At 39.7% G+C, this 21499-nt stretch overlaps 1 protein-coding gene across 1 annotated transcript in view; it reads right to left on the bottom strand.

The window, feature by feature from the left end:
- The window catches only part of LOC108713464 (anoctamin-3), a 187259-nt gene that overhangs the window by 14045 nt on the left and 151715 nt on the right, over positions 1-21499 (bottom strand). Inside the window, exons 15-21 of the mRNA XM_041589950.1 lie at positions 12243-12325; positions 9778-9918; positions 7653-7817; positions 5444-5480; positions 3641-3752; positions 3234-3291; positions 1520-1617 (exon numbers count right to left, since the gene is read on the bottom strand). Of these exons, the coding sequence (XP_041445884.1) occupies positions 1520-1617; positions 3234-3291; positions 3641-3752; positions 5444-5480; positions 7653-7817; positions 9778-9918; positions 12243-12325 (694 nt within the window). The remainder of the gene's footprint in view (positions 1-1519; positions 1618-3233; positions 3292-3640; positions 3753-5443; positions 5481-7652; positions 7818-9777; positions 9919-12242; positions 12326-21499) is intronic.

The raw sequence follows: 21499 nt of genomic DNA, 5'->3' as shown, positions 1-21499 counted from the left end.
CTTTTTCTCTGTAATTATAGAACAGTAAATTCTACTGTATCCTAATTAAGATATAATTAGAGGTATGGGATCTGTTACCCAGAAATCCGTTATCCAGAAATATCTAAATTACGGAAAGGCTGTTTCCCATAGACTCCATTTTATCCAAATAATCAGAATTTTGAAAAATGATTTCCCTTTTCTCTGTAATTATAGAACAGTAAATTCTACCGTATCCTAATTAAGATATAATTACAGGAATAGGATCTGTTACCCACAAACTCATTATCCAAAAAGATCTGAATTATGGAAAGGCCTTCTCCCATAGGGGTAAATTTATCAAAGAGTGAAGTTCCGCCACTAGAGTGAAATTCCGCAGCTCTCAATTCATTTCTATGGGATTTTGAAAGGCGTATTTATCAATGGGTGAAAGTGAAAGTTCACCCTTTGATAAATACGCCTATAAAAATCCCATAGAAATGAATTGAGAGCTGCTGAATTTCACTCTAGTGGCGGAACTTCACTATTAACTTCACTCTTTGATAAATATACCCCCTACACTCCATTTTATCCAAATAATCGAAATTTTGAAAAATGATTTCCTTTTTCTCTGGAATAATAAAAGAGTAGCTTGTACTTGATCCAAACTAAGATATAATGAATCATTATTGGAATCAAAATCAGCCTATTTGGGTTTGTTTAATGTTTGAATTACTTTCTAATAGATTTAAGTTAGGCAGATCCAAATTACAGAAAGACCCCTTATCCAGAAAACCTCAGGTCCTGAGCATTCTGGATAACAGGTTCCATGCCTGTAATCCTTACTGAAGGTAAAATAAGCCTATTGGGGTTATATAGGGGCCGATTCATCAATAGTCGAATATCGAGGGTTAATTAACCCTCGATATTCGACTGGGAACTAAAATATCGAATATCGAAGTCGAACGATTTTGCGCAAATCCTGCGATCGATCGATTAAATCCTTCGAATCGAACGATTTGAAGGATTTTAATCCAACGATCGAAGGAAAATCCTTCGATCAAAAAATCACAGGCAAGCCTATGGGGACCTTCCCCATAGGCTAACATTGACTTCGGTAGGTTTTATCTACCGAAGTAGGTGGTCGAAGTATTTTTTAAAGAGACAGTACTTCGATTATCGAATGGGCGAATAGTCGAACGATTTTTACTTCGAATCGTTCGAATTCGAACGAATTCAACCAATTCGATGGTCGAAGTACCCAAAAAATACTTCGAAATTCGAAGTTTTTTACATTCGAATCCTTCACTCGAATTTAGTGAATCGGCCCCATAATGTTTAGATTATTTTTAGTAGACTTAAGCATTTTGAATACCAGTTCCCATACCTGTATAGCAATCCAAATCATGGATCTGTACAATTTGTTTATCCATTTCTCATAAATAATGATCATCAGCTATCAGCCGGAGAATAGTTAGACTACTGTTAATGGCAAATGATACATTTTGGCCACCACCACCCTACAGTAGAGAACAGAGAAGGTCAATACACTAAAACTCACGGGTATCCAAGTTCCATGAAGTTATTCCATATCTGCTTCAATACCATTATGACTCCCATTTGTAAGCACAGGTCTATGAGGCAGCCACTGGGATGACACTAGGCAAAAACAATGAGACGTTTAAGGCAAAGGTAAAAGTCTAGCTAAATATGATTGAAATATAGTCAGCTCATCTAGTACATTAATGAAGAATAATATGTAGAAAAGTAATATTAATATGAGTCATGTCTCATTTGAGCAATAAATCTGTCCTTGTTACTCAACTGCCTGCAAAGTGCTGATTAATTAGAGACATTGTTTTGCAATATTTTATGGGTGTTTTTTTCCACCGTAATGATTCCTAATAGCCAAAACAGACTCAGAACCAAACAAAGGCTGTTTTCATGCTCCTTTAATGTATCTACCCCGTTCAAGGCCCTACTGTTTTTTCTATGTTCTACTGCTTTTCTAAAATGTAGGTTTTAAAAATGAATTAGTTTCATTCCCCCCCCGTATCTAAGATTGGTGGAGACATTTCTCAGCAGCATCAGAGTAATTGTAGTTACTAATGTATCAATTGCAACAGCTGATCTGTTAGTAAAGCTCAAGGAGCATTCCCAGTAGTGGCTGGAACTTTAAATGTGTTGTCCAGACACTCTGTATAATTTGGCCCACTTTCCCTCTTACCAATATTACTCCCAGGGTGATTGTAGGAACACTTAATAAACAGAAGGTTCCATATGTCTTGTTGAACTCAGGAACTTCTCTTTATTGGTCACCAGCACAACTTCACAGTTGCACACACACTTTTCCCCATTACTGTATCTCTTAATCAGAAGTCCCAAGTCACCAGGTCCCATCAGCTGCCTACCTTCCCTGCCTCCTCTGTAACCCAGAGACAGTGTACATCTAAACAGCACCACGGGTCTACATTGCCTTGAGGTACTAGGCCCTGTTGCACTGTCTACCCTGTCCCCTCTCGTCTTGGTCCATAATCTGGATGAGGTACCGCCAAGACACTGGTTCTTTTCTCTCTCCTTGTTGGAGCTCAGCCACACAACCTACAAGGAGCTCCATCAAATTACTTTACCACTAACTAGCCAATCTAATGCTTCTAAGTACCTCTCTGAGAGACAGTGTACATCTAAACAGCACCAGGGGTCTACATTGCCTTGAGGTACTAGGCCCTGTTGCACTGTCTCCCCTGTCCCCTCTTGTCTGGGTCCATAATCTGGGCGAGGTACCGCCAAAACACTGGTTCTTTTCTCTCTTCTTGTTGGAGCTCAGCTACACAAACTACAAGGAGCTCCATCAAGTTACTCTACCACTAACTAGCCTATCTAACGCTTCTAAGTACCTCTCTGTGGTTGCGGGCCTCAGGTTTCCCAGCTTCTTATCTTCATATCAGCCAAAGAGGAAGTTATCTCCTGATCTCTCCCTTATAAAAACTTACCTTGGGTGAACCCTTACCCAACAGCGCCAATTAGAAATAACATTACTTCTAATTTCCTATAAGGCTGCATGGCTGCAAGGATTTTGTTAATCCTTGCTAATCCATAATCCCCTCAATGTATCAAGAAATCTATAGTCTGAACATTTTGGTATATCCAGTATATGTGCCTGCATGTGCTTATGGACTTCCAGTTTACAGAATTCCCTATCATGAGTAAGTATTAATTGTGCCTTGTTGTTTTGATACTCCTTCAGAAATAACATGTAATATGTTTTCATTTACCTCTTCCAGTCTCCACCTTTGAAATAGCCTGTTGTATTTCCCCGGCCTCCCTGCAAATCTGGAAATACAATGTATATGTTTATTGAGCAACTCAGTCCAATACAATAATACACTAAAATTGGCCATTCCCTCACTAACTAATCGACCTTCTCTGGATTTTCCCTAGTTCCATAATGTCTTTTAAGAAATGTAATCCAGTATTTTTTATTGCAAACGACAGGTGTTGGGCATTCAGATTAATATAGTAAAAAGTAGATTTTATTGTCTAAATCTAGAAACCCAACCAGCCTATGTTTTCAAACACAGGACCAATAGATGCTTGCCCAACCTTAATGATCATCCAAATACTTTCTCATTTACAGATATGCCCCATTCATTTAACAGCATTGAAAGAAATAGTAACATACCTGCCCAGGAAAAATGCAATGTAAAAGATTGAACTGTTTAAATTGACAAATTGGAAAAGGAACATTTTCAAGGCAAAACTATTTTCCCATTCAGAATCTGTTCTTGGGTGCTCTAGACAAAAAAGCACATAAATACAAGTTGAAGACTTAAATACTCTAAAATGAAGAAAATGTCTAGAAAAAAATGTATACAGACAAATGTGGGTAAATCAAACTACTATTTTTGCATAGGAAACTAATTTGATATTCTAATTCAGATTGTTCAGGTATGTTTTCAGAAATGAGTTAGACACCTAAACATAATTAAACATGTAGAAAATTGAAATAAACTAAAATAGAATAATATAATTAAATACATATGGTGGAGAAAGCTGACAACTCCAATTCTCCAACAATCTTAGGTCATTTTAGCAATATCTCCAACTGTCTTCCATTGAGGTTTAGTCATGAAGACTGCATTGCTGCCACTTTAGAAGATGCCACCATCTTCTTCTGGTCTTCCAAACATTCTATACCAGTACAGAACTTTTTTTCTGAGATTTCTCTACCGAGACAATTCTAGGTACAGAAATCTCAGAAGAAATGGGAGATGCCTGGAAACAGGAAGATGATGGAAACTAGTAAGCAACTGGAATCACTGGCAGTTACTAACATCATCGTGATTTTTCCTTCTCCTTTAATGCAAGCATGGGTGGAATAGCTGTGAAGCTGCAACAGGCGATGGCATGCCTTGTAGGTTTCTATATAAAAGGAGGAGAGTGTTGTTTTTTTGTATTCCTTCAGGAGGAGGTGGATGTCATGAGCCTGGGATGTGGCAGTATCTAGTGAAGATGTGTGTACACAGTGAGATCCCAAGTCTAGAATTTAATGAATGAGGATAATCCAGAAGAGCTTTCAGTAATAAAAACAGGCACTCTAGTTGAAAGGGCTAGTGAGTGATTATTCTAAGGCTCTATTGAGGCATGTAATAGGTTATTATTTGTGCTGAGTGTTTCACTAATGGTGGAACTGAGTGTGAAGATCTATGGTACAGGAGAATACTGTGATATTTTACTTTGGGGGAGCTGGGATGGCTTTAAGGTTGATGACTTCTGAGTACCTCAAAATAGCTGTGCTACTGACCCATCTGTTTGTGCTTCTACACTTATATCTGCAGTGTCGGACTGGCCCACCGGGATACCAGGAAAAGTCCTGGTGGGCCAAGGTGTCAGTGGGCCCTTGTGCTGCTAAACATTTGGCCTATTTCATGACCATTCCCAAATTCTATGAGAACAAAGAGGCTAAATAGATGGAATAATAGATAATATTATGTAAAAGAAAGAGACTAGGAAAATAGAGGAGTGAGATAGAATAATAGTACTAAGAGTGGGCCCCTGGTCTAAGATTAATTGGCGGGCCCCTAGTCAAACGTTTTTGGGTGGGCCCCTGGTGTCCCAGTTCGAAACTGGATATCTGTAAATGATTTCTTACTGGAGTTCATAAAGAAATCGGTCTGAATAATTCGATTTCGTTTCATCAACTATAAACACTAGTGATGGGCGAATAAATTCACCTGGTGCGAATTTGCGGCACATCTCTGCGTTTCGTCGTCGCGAATAAATTCGCAAAACTCCCGCGAAAATTCGCCCGGCGAATTCACACAATTTTTTCGCGTTTCACTTCTTTTTCACAAGTTTTTAGCAAATTTTTTACCGTTTCACGAAAAATTTGCCAATCACTAATAAACATCCAATCAGTACCTTCATATGAATACCGTCCATGGTCATATTGATGGACATGTGAAAGCAAATAATATGTACTCACCCAAATTAGTAAGAAGATATGCAACTTTTTCATAAACCTAAAAAGAAAGAAAATTATTATAATCAATTTAGTATCAATGTTTATTAAATAAACCCCGTAGTTTTATATGTAGCAAATGTTTCAGCAGCGAAAAGAGGACCCAGCTTTGTATCAATATTCTTGGTTTTGAAAGGACATAGTAGACAGGTTGGTGCCCACATACTTTATATTCTCATAGATAAAAACTGCATTCCCTACACTTATGAATGTCCTCATCTGCCGCTAGGTTAAGCAAGGGTTTATTATTTTGATTGACTCAACTGTGGTTAGGCAGTGTTTATAGTCTGGTCTTCCTCTGACTCCCAAGATCAAAAGGAAGGAAATACTATGAAATCGCATTCGCTAGCAAGTTTTGCATGATAAGTCATAAGTGCTTGTGCTGAGAGTTCCTTGATGAGGGGGTAAAGTACCAAATTCTTTGCATATCTACTTAGCAATTCCTTTTCATTGACAAGTTTTTAAAGATCATGAAGAAGCCATCAGATATTTAATACATCTCCTTGATGCTTATGGATTTCTGCTTACTATACTGGAAACTCAGTAAAGTACAATGTCACCACCATGTGACACATGGGGGCATATTCACTAACCCACGAAAAGTCGACAGCGACCAATTCGCACCCATCGCCACACTTCACAAGATGAAAGTTCGCTCAGACAACGATAATTCACAAAAATGCGGAGTTTCGTTGTGGGCAACGAACGCTTGCGACTTTTTGCTAGCGTTACTTTGCCAATGCGAGAATTTCAACGCAAAGATGCGCTAGTGTTCATTTCTGGCTAGCACAAATTTGCTAGAGGTCTTGCACTCAGGTTAATTTGCATACGGCTAGGAAATTAAAGGTTGACTGGACGTCTTCATGTTATATTTTGCAAATCAAATACATTACATTTCCACTGTTAATTACACATGTTCTGTGCAGGACCAATTTCTAAGACCAGGACCGGACCCGAACTCGCAACCCGCATATTTACCCACTTTGAACCGTTACTCGACCCGGACCCTCAACTGCCTTATACGCAACCCGCAACTCGCTGACCACCATTAAGTGATATTGCTGCAAACCGGAAGTGACATCATCAAATGTGGCCGATAGTCGAGAGGGAGAGGGACAGAAGCTCGCCGTGTGATGTAAGAGAGCTGTGCCAGAAGTCAGATGGGAGGGGGAGATGAGTGGAGGGAAAGCTGCAGCCAGGTCCGGACTGAGATTAAAATTAAAATAGGCCCTGGCATTTCAGGTACACAGAGGCCCAATCAGCCCACATAGAGGCCCAAACAGCCCCCATCAGCCCACTAAATACTGACTTTCTGTGGGACCTTATAGCAGCCCCTCTGGCATTTGCCAGAACCCACAGATTGCCAGTCCGGGCCTGGCTGCAGCACCCACAGACCCGCGACCTCGCAGACCCACATCTATACCCACACCTGAAAATCCCAGCCTCATTCCGCAGGGTATCTGCTTTTTTTGCGGGTAACGCACGCGTACCAGCGGGTACCCGACCCGCTGCAGGAATCTACCAGGGAATCTTATAAAGACAAATGAGTTGTTATAGTGCCCTACACATGAGCCTACTGTATAATTAATGTTCCATATGTTAAAAAATGTATAGGGAAAACTGGTTACCCAAAAAAAAAAATTAAGGACTTTTGCAGGCTTTGAGCTGGTGAAGGCAAGTCTGTCAAAACAGCTAACATTCAGTAAAATCCGCATTTTAGCAAATTTGCGGAGTAACGCCCATTTGCCAGAGTGAATTGTCGCCAGGCGATAGAGTGTGAATGAGCGATAGCGCCTATAGTTTTTGCTAGCAAATTGGCGCCTGTGCCTGTTAGTAAATCGGCGATGTCCCTGCAGGCGGTAACGCTGACAAATTGTCACCAGTGTTTGCCACTTCGCCCTTTAGCAAATCTGCCCCATGGACTTTTGGAGCAATGAGTGGCATCCCATGTTATTACTTTGGGGCATTGTTCATTCTGCACAGTCAAATCCATATCCAGAAAATCAGAACAGGTGGCAGCAAGGACATAAGCAGGCCATCAAAAAAGCAGGTGCCAGCTTGGGCAAAAAGGACTGTCAAGAATCCCTTGTAAATTTTGCACATAATTGGTAGCATTATATAGTACTGTTTTTACTAATAGACAGCATTCTAACTTGGAATAGTGCATACTTACAACATTGAGTGACATGATGATCATGAAATTTATGCAAACCCCAGTGCCAGATGTTGCAAACTGCCAGTACTTTTTAATAAAATGCCAATTAAACGATGCAAACTGCTCCATAGCAACCAAACGGTAGACAACAACAGCAAAGACTGCCGTTAACACCAGCGATATCTGAAAGCAAATAGGAGAGGAATGCTGAATCATCCTTGGACAAACCTTGCAACTTTTAGTACATTATTCTTAAAGTAGAAGGAAAGTCGTTTTAGCACTTGGGGGTGCCAATTGTTAGGCACCGACGTGAATGTATTTACTTACCTGAAACCCCGGGCTGGTGCTCCTATCAGCAGAAAATTGCACCGGTCTGGGGTTATTCCAGCGAGCACCACGGAGCGCTTCTTTTCCGGCTTCTTCCTTCTTCAAACTTCTCGGGGCAGGCGCATGCGCAGTAGAATGAAAAAGCCGTCTTTTTAGTTAAAGGAAAACTATACCCCTATAAAAGAGCTCATAGGTAAATAAACCATTTTCATAATAATATACTTTTCTAGTAGTATGTGCCATTGGGTAATCATAAATAGAAAATTGCCATTTTAAAAAAATAAGGGCCGCCCCCTGGGATCGTACGATTCACTGTACTCACAAACATACCAACAAACCATACTTGTTAGGTCACATGAGCCAATTATCAAACAGAGTTGTGTCTTTTGCTTCCACACTTCTTCCTGTTACAGTTAGAGCTGCAGTATTTCTGGTCAGGTGATCTCTGAGGCAGCACACAGACCATCACAAAATGGTGGAAAAGAGATGCAAAAGATTATTTACTTAAATAAATTGTCCAGTTTGATAAGATTCTTTAATATGCCAATTAATATGATGTAAACTATCTGTTGCTTAAGTGTTAATTTTGGGGGTATAGTTTTCCTTTAAAGTTCAGCTTCTCCCTCTAATGCGCATGTGCAGCCGTGCAAAGAAAGAAGAGGCCGAAAGAGGATCTCTCCGTGGTGCTCACTGGAATAACCCCGGGCTGGTGCAGTTTTCTGCTGATAGGAGCACCAGCCCAGGGTTTCAGGTAATTAAATACATTAATTTGGCACCCCAAAGTGCTAAACTACTTTCCTTCTCCTTTAACTCCAAACATGACGCCTTTGACTGGAATAATAATGACTGTGGATCAACAAGACATTCTGGACATGAAAGATACTTATTAGGCACCACAGTGTCATTCTGATGTCGCCTTGGAAAAAGTTAGTACAGGTATGGGATGCTTTTTTTTATCCAGAATGCTCAGAATTACAGAAAGGTTGTCTCCCATAGACGTCATTTAATCCAAATGATTTAAATTTTTACTAATAATTTCCCTTTTCTCTGTAATAATAAAACAGTATTGTGTACTTGATCCCAACTAAGATATAATTAATCCTTATTGGAAGCCAAACCAGCCTATTGGGTTTATATAGGGGCTGATTCACTATGGGTCGAATATCGAGGGTTAATTAACCCTCGATATTCGACTAGGAATTGAAATCCTTCAACTTCGAATATCGAAGTCGAAGGATTTAGCGCAGAAAATTCGATCGAACGATCGAAGGATTATTCCTTCGATCGAACGATTAAATCCTTCGAATCGAACGATTCGAAGGATTTTAATCCAACGATCGAAGGAATATCCTACGATCAAAAAAACTTAGGCAAGCCTATAGGCTAACATTGACTTCGGTAGCTTTTATCTGCCGAACTAGGGGGTCGAAGTTTTTTTTAAAGAGACAGTACTTCGACTATCGAATGGTCGAATAGTCGCACGATTTTAAGTTTGAATCCTTCGATTCAAAGTCGTAGTCGAAGGTCGAAGTAGCCCATTCGATGGTCGAAGTAGCCCAAAAAAACCTTCGAAATTCAAAGTTTTTTTACTTCGAATCCTTCACTCGAATTTAGTGAATCAGCCCCTTAATGTTTACATGATTTTCTAGTAGACAAAGTATGATAATCCAAATTAAAGAAAGATCCATTATCCGGGAAACCCCAGGTCCCGAGCATTCTGGATAACAGGTGCCATACCTTAACAAACTTCTGTACAGTAGTCTTACAGTAGTTCAACTGGGTTTAAAGAAACAACTAAAAGCAGAAGGTTGGTTACCATGAAGAATATCCCTGATACAGACACCATCAGTCTACTGAGCTTGTCACTGAAAGGTTGGAAAGGCTCTGGCTTGCCTGTGATTGGATTAACACGCTCCAGTTGGGAATATTTGGCTTCAAACTGAGGACGCAGTTCTTCCTGAAAAATAGTGCAAATTTGTTTATACTTTAATTCAATATTTAAAGGGGTGCAATGTAATGATAGTTTGCTTTATGTCTAGTAACCAATGACATCAAACAAAGGTCCAAAAAATTCTGCCCATAGGTTTCTATAGGGTAGGTTGCTAGATATGTTACATATAGTAGTTATAGCATGGCAATACAAAACAATGATCTAGTATTTTGTGTCGGGGGGGGGGGGGTAGTACCAGCTAAACACAATTAAAAGGGTTGTTCATCTGTAGATAGTTATATTCTTAGTTATTTAGCTTTTTATTCAGCAGCTCTCCAGTTTGCAATTTCAGCAATCCGGTGGCTATGGTCAAATTAAGGGTTGCCATGTGGCCGGTATTTTACTGGCCTGGCCGGAAAAATTATGGCTGATCCCAGTGTTATTAATAGGGAAAAAAAGATAAATATATAGAAAGGCCGGTATTTTTTTCCAGAAAAGGTGGCAACCCTAGTCAAACTACCCCAGCAACCATGTGCTAATTGGAATAGGAGACTGGAATAAGAATAGGAAAAGGCCTGAATAGAAAGAAAAGTAATAAAAAGTTGCAATAACAATAAATGTGCAGCCTTACAGAGCAGTTGTTTTAAGATGGGGTCAGTGACCCCCGTTTGAAAGCCGGAAAGAGTCAGAACAAGAAGGCAAATAATTCAAAAACTATAAAAATAATTAAATAGTGAAGACCAAATGAAAAGTTGTTCAGAATGAACCATTCTATAACGTATTAAAAGGTAAATTAAGAGTGAACCATTCTTTTAATACCATCATTTTCTATCATATTGGAAATGGAGCACTTTTTATTTACAGTTCTTGCTGCGAAAAATGTACTGTACCCTTCTACAACCTTATTATATTTTAGGTTTCCTGTGCACTGAAATAAAGATTCCCAGCTGCAGGATTTTTATGTGTGCCGGTTGGAATTTATAAGCTGTGGCTGAATAATTGGTGGCTACATTTTTGGGGTTTTGTTAATTATGTTTTTGTAATGTCAGATAAACACATTTCCACATTAGCTATTTACATTTTTATAATTAGCTCCATGTAGTCCTTTTGTAGTGGATTTCCTGTAATCTTAAACGCACCAGAATAAACAACAATGCTCCAAGGAAAATACTGTTATTATGTTTCAATAATTTTTATAATTAAGGGTTGAACAGGAGTGGCAATGCATGATGGTGAAAAGCAGGAAGATGAGGAGGAAGATGAGGTACGTTCCTAGCACCCCCGCTCTGTTTTGCCATAGGCACGTGCCTCTTCTGCCTATCCCTAGTTCTGGCACTGGGTTCATGTAACTATTTATAAGGTTGCATTGTACTGGCCTCGTCATTGTTCTGTGTAATATGATTTCAAGTGCCGTTGCTTCATAAATGTGTCACTTGATAGTTGTCATCATTTCAATCCAACAGACATGGCAATCAGCCATTTTTTTTGCACTGTGCACAGTGTTTTGTTCTTTACAAATTGCCGCAGGAGCCTAGACATGCGGGTGCTGTCTGCGTTAGGCGGAGCTCTAATTAAGAGAGTCGAGGGTAGGCATTTAGAAATTTTCCAGAATCGCTCAAGTTTCTCTGACTTTTTCCTGATAAACAAAAATGTTTCAGATTTTTGTTCGAAAAGCCCAGAATAGTCGGATTTTTGGACTAATTCTAGCGCAGATCACAGAAACTTCCAAATTGGATAGGGACCTTTCCCATTGACTAACATACAACCTTGGCAGGTCTGAGATGCCGGATTTTTGGATTCTGATTTTTTCCATCAGAGGGGTTTAAGAAATCTTGGGTTTTTTTGGACAAAAAAATGGAAAAAGTCAGAATTATTCGGATTTAAGTCTTAAAAACCGAAATTTTCGGACTAATTCCAGCACAGATCACAGAAATAGGAAAGGGAATACTCCCATTGACAACTTAGGCAGGTCTGAGATGCCGGATTTTCATATTCTGACTTTTTCCATCCGAGACGTTTAATAAATCTCGAAAAATTTTAGTTTTTTTATTCCACTAAAAAAATAAATTTTTCCCAGAATTTATAACATTTTTTTAAGTTTTTGGCATTCTGACTTTAATAAATAACCTCCCTCATGTAACTTCCAAGGTCTAGTCAATGATAGACTAAAGAAAACCTCTCCATGTCCAAAAGGTCTTGATACACTCAGAATAGATGCCAGATGGGATCAATAGCAAACCCACACCTGCTATCAGTGTTCTGTAAGTGACTATTCCAATGGATTTCTATTTAGAATTGTTGCCAGGTAGAGGACGGTTTATTGATAGTAGTAAAAAATGCATGAGCTTTACCTCTTCATCTTCCCAGTCAATGAGATCCCAGTCATATGTCAGAACAGCTCTTCTCCTCTTCCAAAACTCAAGGAAGACAGTAGCTGAAAAAGACACAAATATTCCTAGTTTTAAAACAATAAACAAACACAAAAAATATATATGTATCTCCTTTTGAGCACTGTCACAATGAAAACAATCTAGTAAATACGTTTTAAGAATACAGTAGGACCCAAGAAGATAATCATGCTATTGAAGTTCCACCCTTCAAATTAAGCACATTGTGGCAGAAACTAGAATAGCTACTCAGATCCCTAGTACACTAAAGTTTTATTTGCCATGGTATTTGTCTGTTAAGTTGATGTCTCATGATATAGATCTTAGTCTATACTGGTATACTGGGGTTGGAAATTTTGATTTTAAGTTTGACTTAGACTCCACTGGAACTGAAGCAAATTACAGAATTGTAAAACCTCGATTTTATGGGTAAAACCTAATTTTACCCCAGTATAAGTCAAGTCAGCATCAGTTACCCTTCATTTATTAAGACCACGGAATGCCCAGCAGGAATGCCTGTAAATCTACAAAGAATTTAGAACAGAGTATATTCAAGTTTATACTTGTGCACTCATTATCTTAGTATTAGACCAAGATTAGATGGTTGACTTATTTGCACTGCTTTGTTTTGGTCAAACATTCAGGGTCTTATTTATAAAAATCCAAATTTATTAATTAAAATAAAAAAGTCCGACCAAATCCACGATTAGACCTTATTTATAATTGAAAAAGCACGATTTAATAGGATCAGGGACAAACCTGAAAAAATCTAACAAAAATCCGAATTGGATGTTTTTCCCAGGATCATATCTTTTTTCCCCAGAATCAATTTTGGAATTATGGAATAGTCGGATTTTCAGGCTAATTCCGGTGCAGACCACAGAAAAATTCAAAATAGGATAGGGGCCTTTCCCATAAACTTATAAACAACCTCGGTAGGTCTGAGATGCCGGATTTTCAGATTCAGACTTTTTGCAGCATCTGGCATAATACATGCCAAAAAATCAAGTTTTTTCCCCACTAAAAATTCTGATTTTATAGTAACAAAAATTGAACTTTTTGAGTTTTTGGCTTTTGGACTTTAATAAATAACCCCCTCAGTGAGGCAGTTGCTTTTCACCCAGATACTGTATCTATCAGCATTTTTTGCCATCATTGAGCCATGGAACCTTGTACATTGGTGGCAGTCATTTATTCCAAAAAGAAACAAAGATGTAACAGAACACTTGTAACAAAGGCAATTGTTTGGTTTCATATCTTTCAGAATACTCAACTGTCACCTTGATTATAACATAGGGTAGAAGGGAGGGGGACCAGGAAGGGAACATGGTTAGGCAAGAAAAGGTGTAGGGTACAAAGCCCTCTTTTGAGTTAGAGTTACAAATTAATTTCTCAACAAAAAGTACACATCCCCTTATTTTATATAACATGGACACACAGCACGAGTTCAGTCATCCTAGTTCTCTCACACATCTATACCAATTATACACAAGGTTCTATATCCAGCTGTTGTACTCTTCATCCTCAGCTTACGCAGTAGCATCCGGAGTAGTCACCACCAAGGAAAGTGAATGAAGAAACTCTTACTTTATGGAAACCTCACCTTCTAACATTTCATGCAAAGATCTCTAGTGGAACCAGGGCCACTTTATTACATGAACATAATTATCGCAGCAACATGGGTTGTCTACTGGGTTTGGTTACCACCATAAACATAGCAGTACAGAAGAACCTATCCATATCTATATACCCAACTAAAGTGGAAGAGGTTTTGCTCTGACATCATTTCAGCACTGCACAGTGTCTGAAAGCTCTTGCTTTCAGACACTCCACTTGTTGTATAGCTATCAAGTATGTCTTCCATGACTTTCTCAACACTAGATTATCATAGGGAAAAGAATTTGGCAACCTTTGAGACATAACTCTTTTAGATTACAATGCTCTCTCTATATGAATGTGCGTGAGACCATTGCTGAACAATGAAGTCTTTGTAAATAATCCCTTAGTTCCTGATTACTTACTTATATAACTAACTTTTTTTTAGATAAAGTTTCAGAATATGGATATTATGCTGGGGCCACAAAGCAAGTATGAAAAATACAAAATAGTCAAAAGAAAAAAAGATTGAGTTGCATTTAATAACTTCTTAAACTCACGTGACAAAAAGAATGTGGAAGGGGACAAAAGAATTAGTTGGGTTTGGTTCTCCTGGACTTACATGGTTATGAGAACAAATATGGCATCAATGTAAGTACAGTAAGTAGTCAGAATATGCCAAAAAAAACTGTTACAGTGATTGAAAGCAATACTAAAAACAATTAAAAACAATGGATCTCCCTTGCAGTGCTATAGCTCAACTGTACATAGACAAATTTATTGAGATATGTTTTCAGCCAAAATTTTCAAAATAAAAGAGGGATCATTTGGGCAACATTTGTGCCATGACCACTCCCAGTTACCACCAGATATGCCTTCAATCAACCTCAAAACAATCTTGTAAGCTTCATCCCTTTGGAGGGTCCAGCATTCAAGACTAGCCCACCAATACTGGTACCATTACTAGTCCTTAGCCCATTTTTGCAACTTTAATAAGATAATATTAAACCCGAATCTACCAGTTTTTGGAACATTTGTTTTATTTAACTCATTTCATTTTACTAATTGTATTTGGCTTCATAAAACTGATGTGGATTTGCGTCATTGTGCCTTGCAAAGATGTCTTTCATGAGTGTAAAGGTCAAAATCCACAAATATTAAAGTTAACCATGGCCCTATGATGCACCTTCTGAGTTACACAACTTTGCCCTACTCGTAAATTATCCTGAATATTACTATCAGAGTGTAAAAAGCCTATTCCTGGTGGGTTTGTTACTCCCCAGATGACACTTTAATGCTTTGTGATGAGCAGCCAGTTGTCCGGTCCAACACTTCTATCGGGTTTGCAGCAACCAGTCTCAAAAAAATTCCTATCTTGCCTGGGTGGTTCAAACTATTGATCTGAAGCATCTTGTGAGAGTTTTCTTTATTTTGCAGTTCTGCTAAGTAAGGTAGGCATCCATCACAAAGAACCTGCTTTTGAAGTGTTGCCCTTCCCTCTGCACTAAGAAGATCGCTGAGCCATGTAATTCAAGAGCCATTAAGAGCACTTTTCCTGAATCAGGCTATTCATTATAAAAGCAGAAGCAAGAGGTGGAATCTGCAAGCACGTTATTGTGATTGCACTGTTTCCATGACCCCTGTTCAAATGCCCAATATCTGCCGTGATTCATAAGGTTCAGATGTAACAGAAACTTTTATTTACTATGTCCGTCATGTTTATCATGCAGTTCTAGAAGCAGTGTTTTGGGGAGCAGGTACTTTTAAGTACAGTTGCATGCTTATGCTATAGCTTTAAGCTTCATTGCTCACAGGCAGCAGCATGATGTTGAAAGCTGCAGATGAGCCCTACATTTATTACTATTCTACATCTAGGGAAAAATACAGGGCCCATTCTACAATATTGTCCTGTGCCAAAGGATCCCTTCATGGGACTCGGCAACTATTACTCTTGAACAGGACATCAGATGTGGTATAGCCAGCATAAATAAAAAGGCAACATGGTCTCTTTCTGTTGCTCCTAGTGTGCCCCAGTCTAGGACAATTCTTATCACCCAGTTTCTATATTCATTCATAGATACAAGTGTCATTAAATGTTTTTTACTTACACATTTTATATCCTGGGATTGTGAGAAGGCCCTGGATCTAGGGGCTTGGTGCATTTTGTAGTTTTACCCCCTATAGGTTGCTTCCAGCACCCACAGAATGAAGAGTTGAACCTCTCTTGGATAGTGATCGGCGAATCTGTCCTGGCAAAAAAATTCCCGAAATGACGAAAAATTTGCGAAAAACATTGAAGTCAATGGGCATCAAAATTATTCTGACGCGTGTCAATTTTGACTCAAACAATAGTTTTATACGCACAACTATTTTGTCCAAATGCATTAAAGTCAATGGGCGTCCAATTAATTTTGACGCATGACAATTTTATTGGGGGGGGTTACTTTTTCAGACCCCCTATAGATATTTTTTTTTTTTACGAGAAAAGCCTACGCACAAAGGCATGTCCCTGTGCTTATTTAGCATCCTCCCAGTACATGGCCAGTTGCATAATGAGACCACTTTGGAATGCCATCATACCTGTTAAACTGCTCAGGCACATAGAACACTGGCTGGACAACTTGATTGAAAGATAATTTCAGTTATATTGCACAAATCAAACATTTATGTTGGCTGTTGAACTCCGTCGATATGTTTGTGAGAGGGCTCTAGAGAACAGTGGAATTATTTGCACCACTGGCCAGCTCTATCCACTTTATCTAGTTACTTTAAAAAATGACTGGACTATTTTAAAATAAATTGAACTGATTTATTTTTCAACAGAAGCATATTAATTGTTGCTGCCTGAAACAACCAGGTTGTAATGGCATCCTGTGTTAAAGAGCCTTCAGATATAACACGCACAAGGACTACTGCTGCATTAACATATTGTATTATTAATCCTTTAGACTGTAAACTCGGGTAAGCAGGGCCCTTAGATCCTATCAGAAGGGAAGAGGCTGGCTCCTTCAAAAGGGATTGTAGAGTGTACCCCAGCATCTTTGATTTACAAGGAAGAAAAGAGATGTTAATGAGGTCTAGGGCCTGGGGTTAGCTCCATAAAAGAGGTGCCTAATGGGAGCCAGCACTATATAGGTAGGCAAGCAAATGGTAGGCATATATTGTGCTACTCACATTAGTTGGTTAGAGCTATGAGTTGGGCAGATAAGGCTCCACTGAGGTAGAAGCCAGTAGTCAGTATCCCAGCTGTAGCAGTCAGGGCCACCAGAGTCGGACTGGAGGGTCCGAGGCCCACCGGGGCTTCCTCCATAGGGGTCTCCACTTCCCCCTGCCCCAGTCGTAATCGCCGCTCCGACACCCCAACTGTGTACCGGCTCCCTTTCTGCAACTGTGATTGGGACCAGGGGAGATATCAGGGGTCAGTGCTGGGTCTCAGACAGGAGCAGGTCTGGGGGAGTGGGGTGTCTGGGGCCCACCGGGGCTGCCACTTCAGCTCGACTCCAACCCTCCCATGTGTATCTTATACTACTCTATTACCACCACAATCAAGTGGGAACTCCAATAGGTTCCTGCTGGGCAGCAGATTTTTCCCTGCATGCCCAGTCCAACACTGGCTTTAGTCTGGCCCACACACCTGTGTTCCCATTGCTACAATAACATTTCTATACCCCAGTACAAACCGTTACAGGCTGGTAATCAGTATATAAAAATGAAGCATTTCTAGACATATTCTTTTTTTTAGGCTTCACTTTTCCTTTAAATAAATGCGGTGATGGAATGCTGAAACGCACTGCAGTGCTCTGAGTAAGTATAGTATTGACACGTCCATATTTCTCTCTTTCTTTTCTGCAGATGATGTCGGCACTGTCAATACCAATTTGCTCCTCCTGTGCTCTGCTAATGAAGAGAGCAGATTTATTGAAGCCATTTTTGCTCAGAAAAACTCAACTCAGCGATGGGTCTGTCCCATCTAGTAAGCAGGGATATTTCAGACACCTTGATGATGAATCACTGCCTAAAAATAACACTGTATGTGTTTTACTCTACTGACGCAAGAAACCACATCTATTTGTTATTTGATCATTTAACTCCTTTGGAGCACAGACGTCATTGTTGCTAAATGAACTCTACAGAACACTGTATATTATAGATCTGATCTGGATCATGGACTCGATAGATGGGACTTCAAAATGGTTATATACAATTCTGCCAGAAGCACTCATAAGTCTTGGTAGTGGGACTAGGAGAAAAATAAACGGTGCTTAGCATCGTTTATAATGAAATCCGCAACTTTCAGGCTACTATTGAACTACAATTCCCAGCATTCCTGGGAGGTACTGTATGCTGTTAGTTGTAGCTCAGCAGTTGAAGGTTCAACAACCTTTATATATACACCTTAAGGCTAAAGTTGATCATACAGGGGCCAATATATTCTGCCCCATCAAACCACAATAGTGGCTCAAAGGGGTGGTTCACCTTTAAGTTTACTTTTAGTATGTTGGTTAATTCTAAGCAACATTTCCATTGGTCTTTATTAGTTATTTTATAGTTTTTGAATTATTTGCCTTTTACTGACACTTTCCAGCTTTCAAATGGGGGTCACTGACCCCATCTAAAAAACAAATGCTCTGTTAGGCTACAAATGTATTGCTATAGCTACTTTTTATTACTCTTCTTTCTATTCAGGCCTCTCCTATTCATATTCCAGTCTCTTATTTAAATATGTGCATGGTTGCTAGGGGAATTTGGACCCTAGAAATGCATTGCTGAAATTGCAAACTGAAGAGCTGCTGAATAAAAAGTGAATTAACTCAAAAAGCACAACTAATAAAAAATGAAGACCAACTGCAAATTATCTCAGGATATCCATCTCTACATCATACTAAAAGGTGACTCAAAGGTGAAAAACCCCTTTAATGGCCCATGTACAGATCATTTCTAACATCCTGACGGACTGATATCTTGACGATATTCAGCCAAATATTTGACAGGATCGAAATTCCTGCTGGGGCTGATGCTGTTTTCTCCCAATGGGGCTACATAGGAGTAGTCGGCATGAAAGCTGGTTTTTGTTCTGTTGTGGGAAGCTGGTGGGCAAACAAGTAAGGGTGGGTATAGAGCAGGAGAGGCTCAAGAGGTGATTTGCCTTGCAGTGATGTGCGGGCCAGCCCAAAACCTTCGCGTCCCTTGGGTTGGGCGGGTTTAGGCCAACTTCCCCACAAGATTGCTGGGTTACGGGTTGGTTCAGGTTAAGTTCTTTCTTGTTCTCTCCTGGCTTGTGACCTTACAGTGCCGGTTTCCGCCTCCACTTGATGCTTTTTATAGGCTATGTACCTGCCCCTTCCATAATGTCAGAGCAGGTTAACCACAGGCCTATAACTAGGGTTGCCACCTTTTCTGGAAAAAAATACCAGCCTTCCTATATATTTATCGTTTTTCCCTATTAATAACATTGGGATCAGCCATCATTTTTACCGGCCATGTGGCAACCCCAGTGTTGGACTGGCCCACAAGGATACCAGGAAAACTCCCGGTGGGCCCAGGTGTCAGTGGGCCCTCCTACTTTAAAACATTTGGCATATTTCATGGCCATTACCTATTTCTATGAGAAAAAGAGACTAAATAGATTGACTAATAGATTATAGCATGTAAAGAAAAGAGACTAGCATAAAAAAGTTGTGTAAGGAGAGTAATTATAACAGACTGAAAGTGGGCCCCTGATCTAAGGTCTTTTGGTGGGCCCCTAGTCTAAGGTTTTTGGTTGGGCCCCTGGTGTCCCAGTCCGACACTGGGCAACCCTACCTATAAATACAGAGGTGCTTGTGGTGAAGGGGCAGGAAAGGGTTGGGTGTGGGTCAACTTTTTGGGGCAGATTTACTAAAGGTCGAAGTGGCCGTCGCTAGCGAAAATTCACCAGAAATCCCATCTGCAGGGACATCACCAATTTATTAACAATCAGAGAGGAAAATTCACTAGTGAAGGAGACCGTCGCTAGCGTAGTTTCGCGCCCTATCGCCAGGCAAATTTCAACTCATGAAAATGATCATTACTCAGCAAATTCACTCTTTCCCAGAGTTTACGTTGCCAGCTTAGAATTGATAAACTGATAAGATGAAGCTACTTCCTCCTCAATCTTATGTCAGTGACATCATATCCTGTATGCGAAAAGTCATAAAACTTGAAAAAAAAAAAACGCTGGCGTTTTTTCATATTTGAAAGCCGGATTGTCTTTAAAAGTTGCAACTATTAAACCTTTTTATTTACCATTTGAGGGTCATGCCACCTTTGTTTTAGGGTGGGCTCATGTCTAGGGCGTTAGAGGGTCTTTATTTTGCTTCCTTGGACATTCCTAATAATAAGTGGCATTTGCACCAACACCTCTTATAAAGTCATATATGAACTATATGAACCCGTCCTAAGTGACATATTAATGCTAGTGAAACTTAACCAACGCTCGGCTGCAGAGACACAATTTCGCATAGTGATATCGAATTTGCGCCTAGCAAAGTGGCACAAAGTGTGGCGAAGCTTTCACAGGCATATATTTGCCGTTTAGTGAATTTGCCCCTTTTTTCTTCCTGTACATCTTTGTTGCCTTGGGCAGAAGTTAAGTTTGCCACCCTAGCCCTGGCCAAAACGTGGAAAAGAGTGGGACAATGACATAGCAGTGGATATCACTGTACAGACCAGATACATTGAGGATAGAGCTATGAAATCACTAGATCACAATCAGGAGGACTTTTATCCAGTTTTACAGAACTAAACACCGAGTTTGTTTTGGACCAGACGGCCCCTTGAAAAATATTAGCTGTCCAGTTATAAACCAGAAAGGCAGCAACCCTAGCGCTAGAACTTCTTGGTTCAGCTCTGGATCTTTTGAGGACCTCACCAGTGGATAAGTAGCTTTACTGTACTGTCCCTCCCTATAAGGCAAAACTTTTTGTCATATATAACTTTTGGTCTACGCTTGTCCCAGTTCTAAAGTGTGTTCCGTCTCTTCTGGTCAATTCACAGATTTCTGGCTTGCGACTCCAAGTATGCTGGGAGATGTAATCAAATAACAGCTAGATGGACAAAGGTTAGGCAGTCCAGGATCCTTATTATTAGGGATGTACCGAATCTACTATTTTGGATTCGGCCGAACCCCCGAATCCTTTGTGAAAGATTCGGCCGAATACAGAACCGAATCCGAACCCTAATTTGCATATGCAAAATAGGGGTGGGAAGGGGAAAACATTTTTACTTCCTTGTTTTGTAATGAAAAGTCATGCGATTTCCCTTCCCATCCCTAATTTGCATATGCAAATTAGGATTCGGTTCGGCCAGGCAGAAGGATTCCGAATTCTGCTGAAAAAGGCCGAATCCTGGCCGAATCCTGGATTCGGTGCATCCCTGCTTATTATAAAATAAATATTCCAACATTGCGGGAGCGAGTCCTAGAACTACAGGTTTTCGGTGTCTTCGCATTAATACATTTAGAGTTCTGATTTATTGAGATTTCGTTAGTAATGTTACACCCTCATGTTTGAGTTCACAGAGTAGAAAGCTCTTCTACACAATTGTCATTATTAAGCTGCAGGCTCCAGCTGATTAAAAACCCTGTTTAAAATTACATTGGAACAATA

The sequence above is a fragment of the Xenopus laevis genome, chromosome 4L (assembly GCF_017654675.1).
Source record: "Xenopus laevis strain J_2021 chromosome 4L, Xenopus_laevis_v10.1, whole genome shotgun sequence".
NCBI lineage: Eukaryota > Metazoa > Chordata > Amphibia > Anura > Pipidae > Xenopus > Xenopus laevis.
This window is presented reverse-complemented; position numbering and strand designations above follow the sequence as displayed.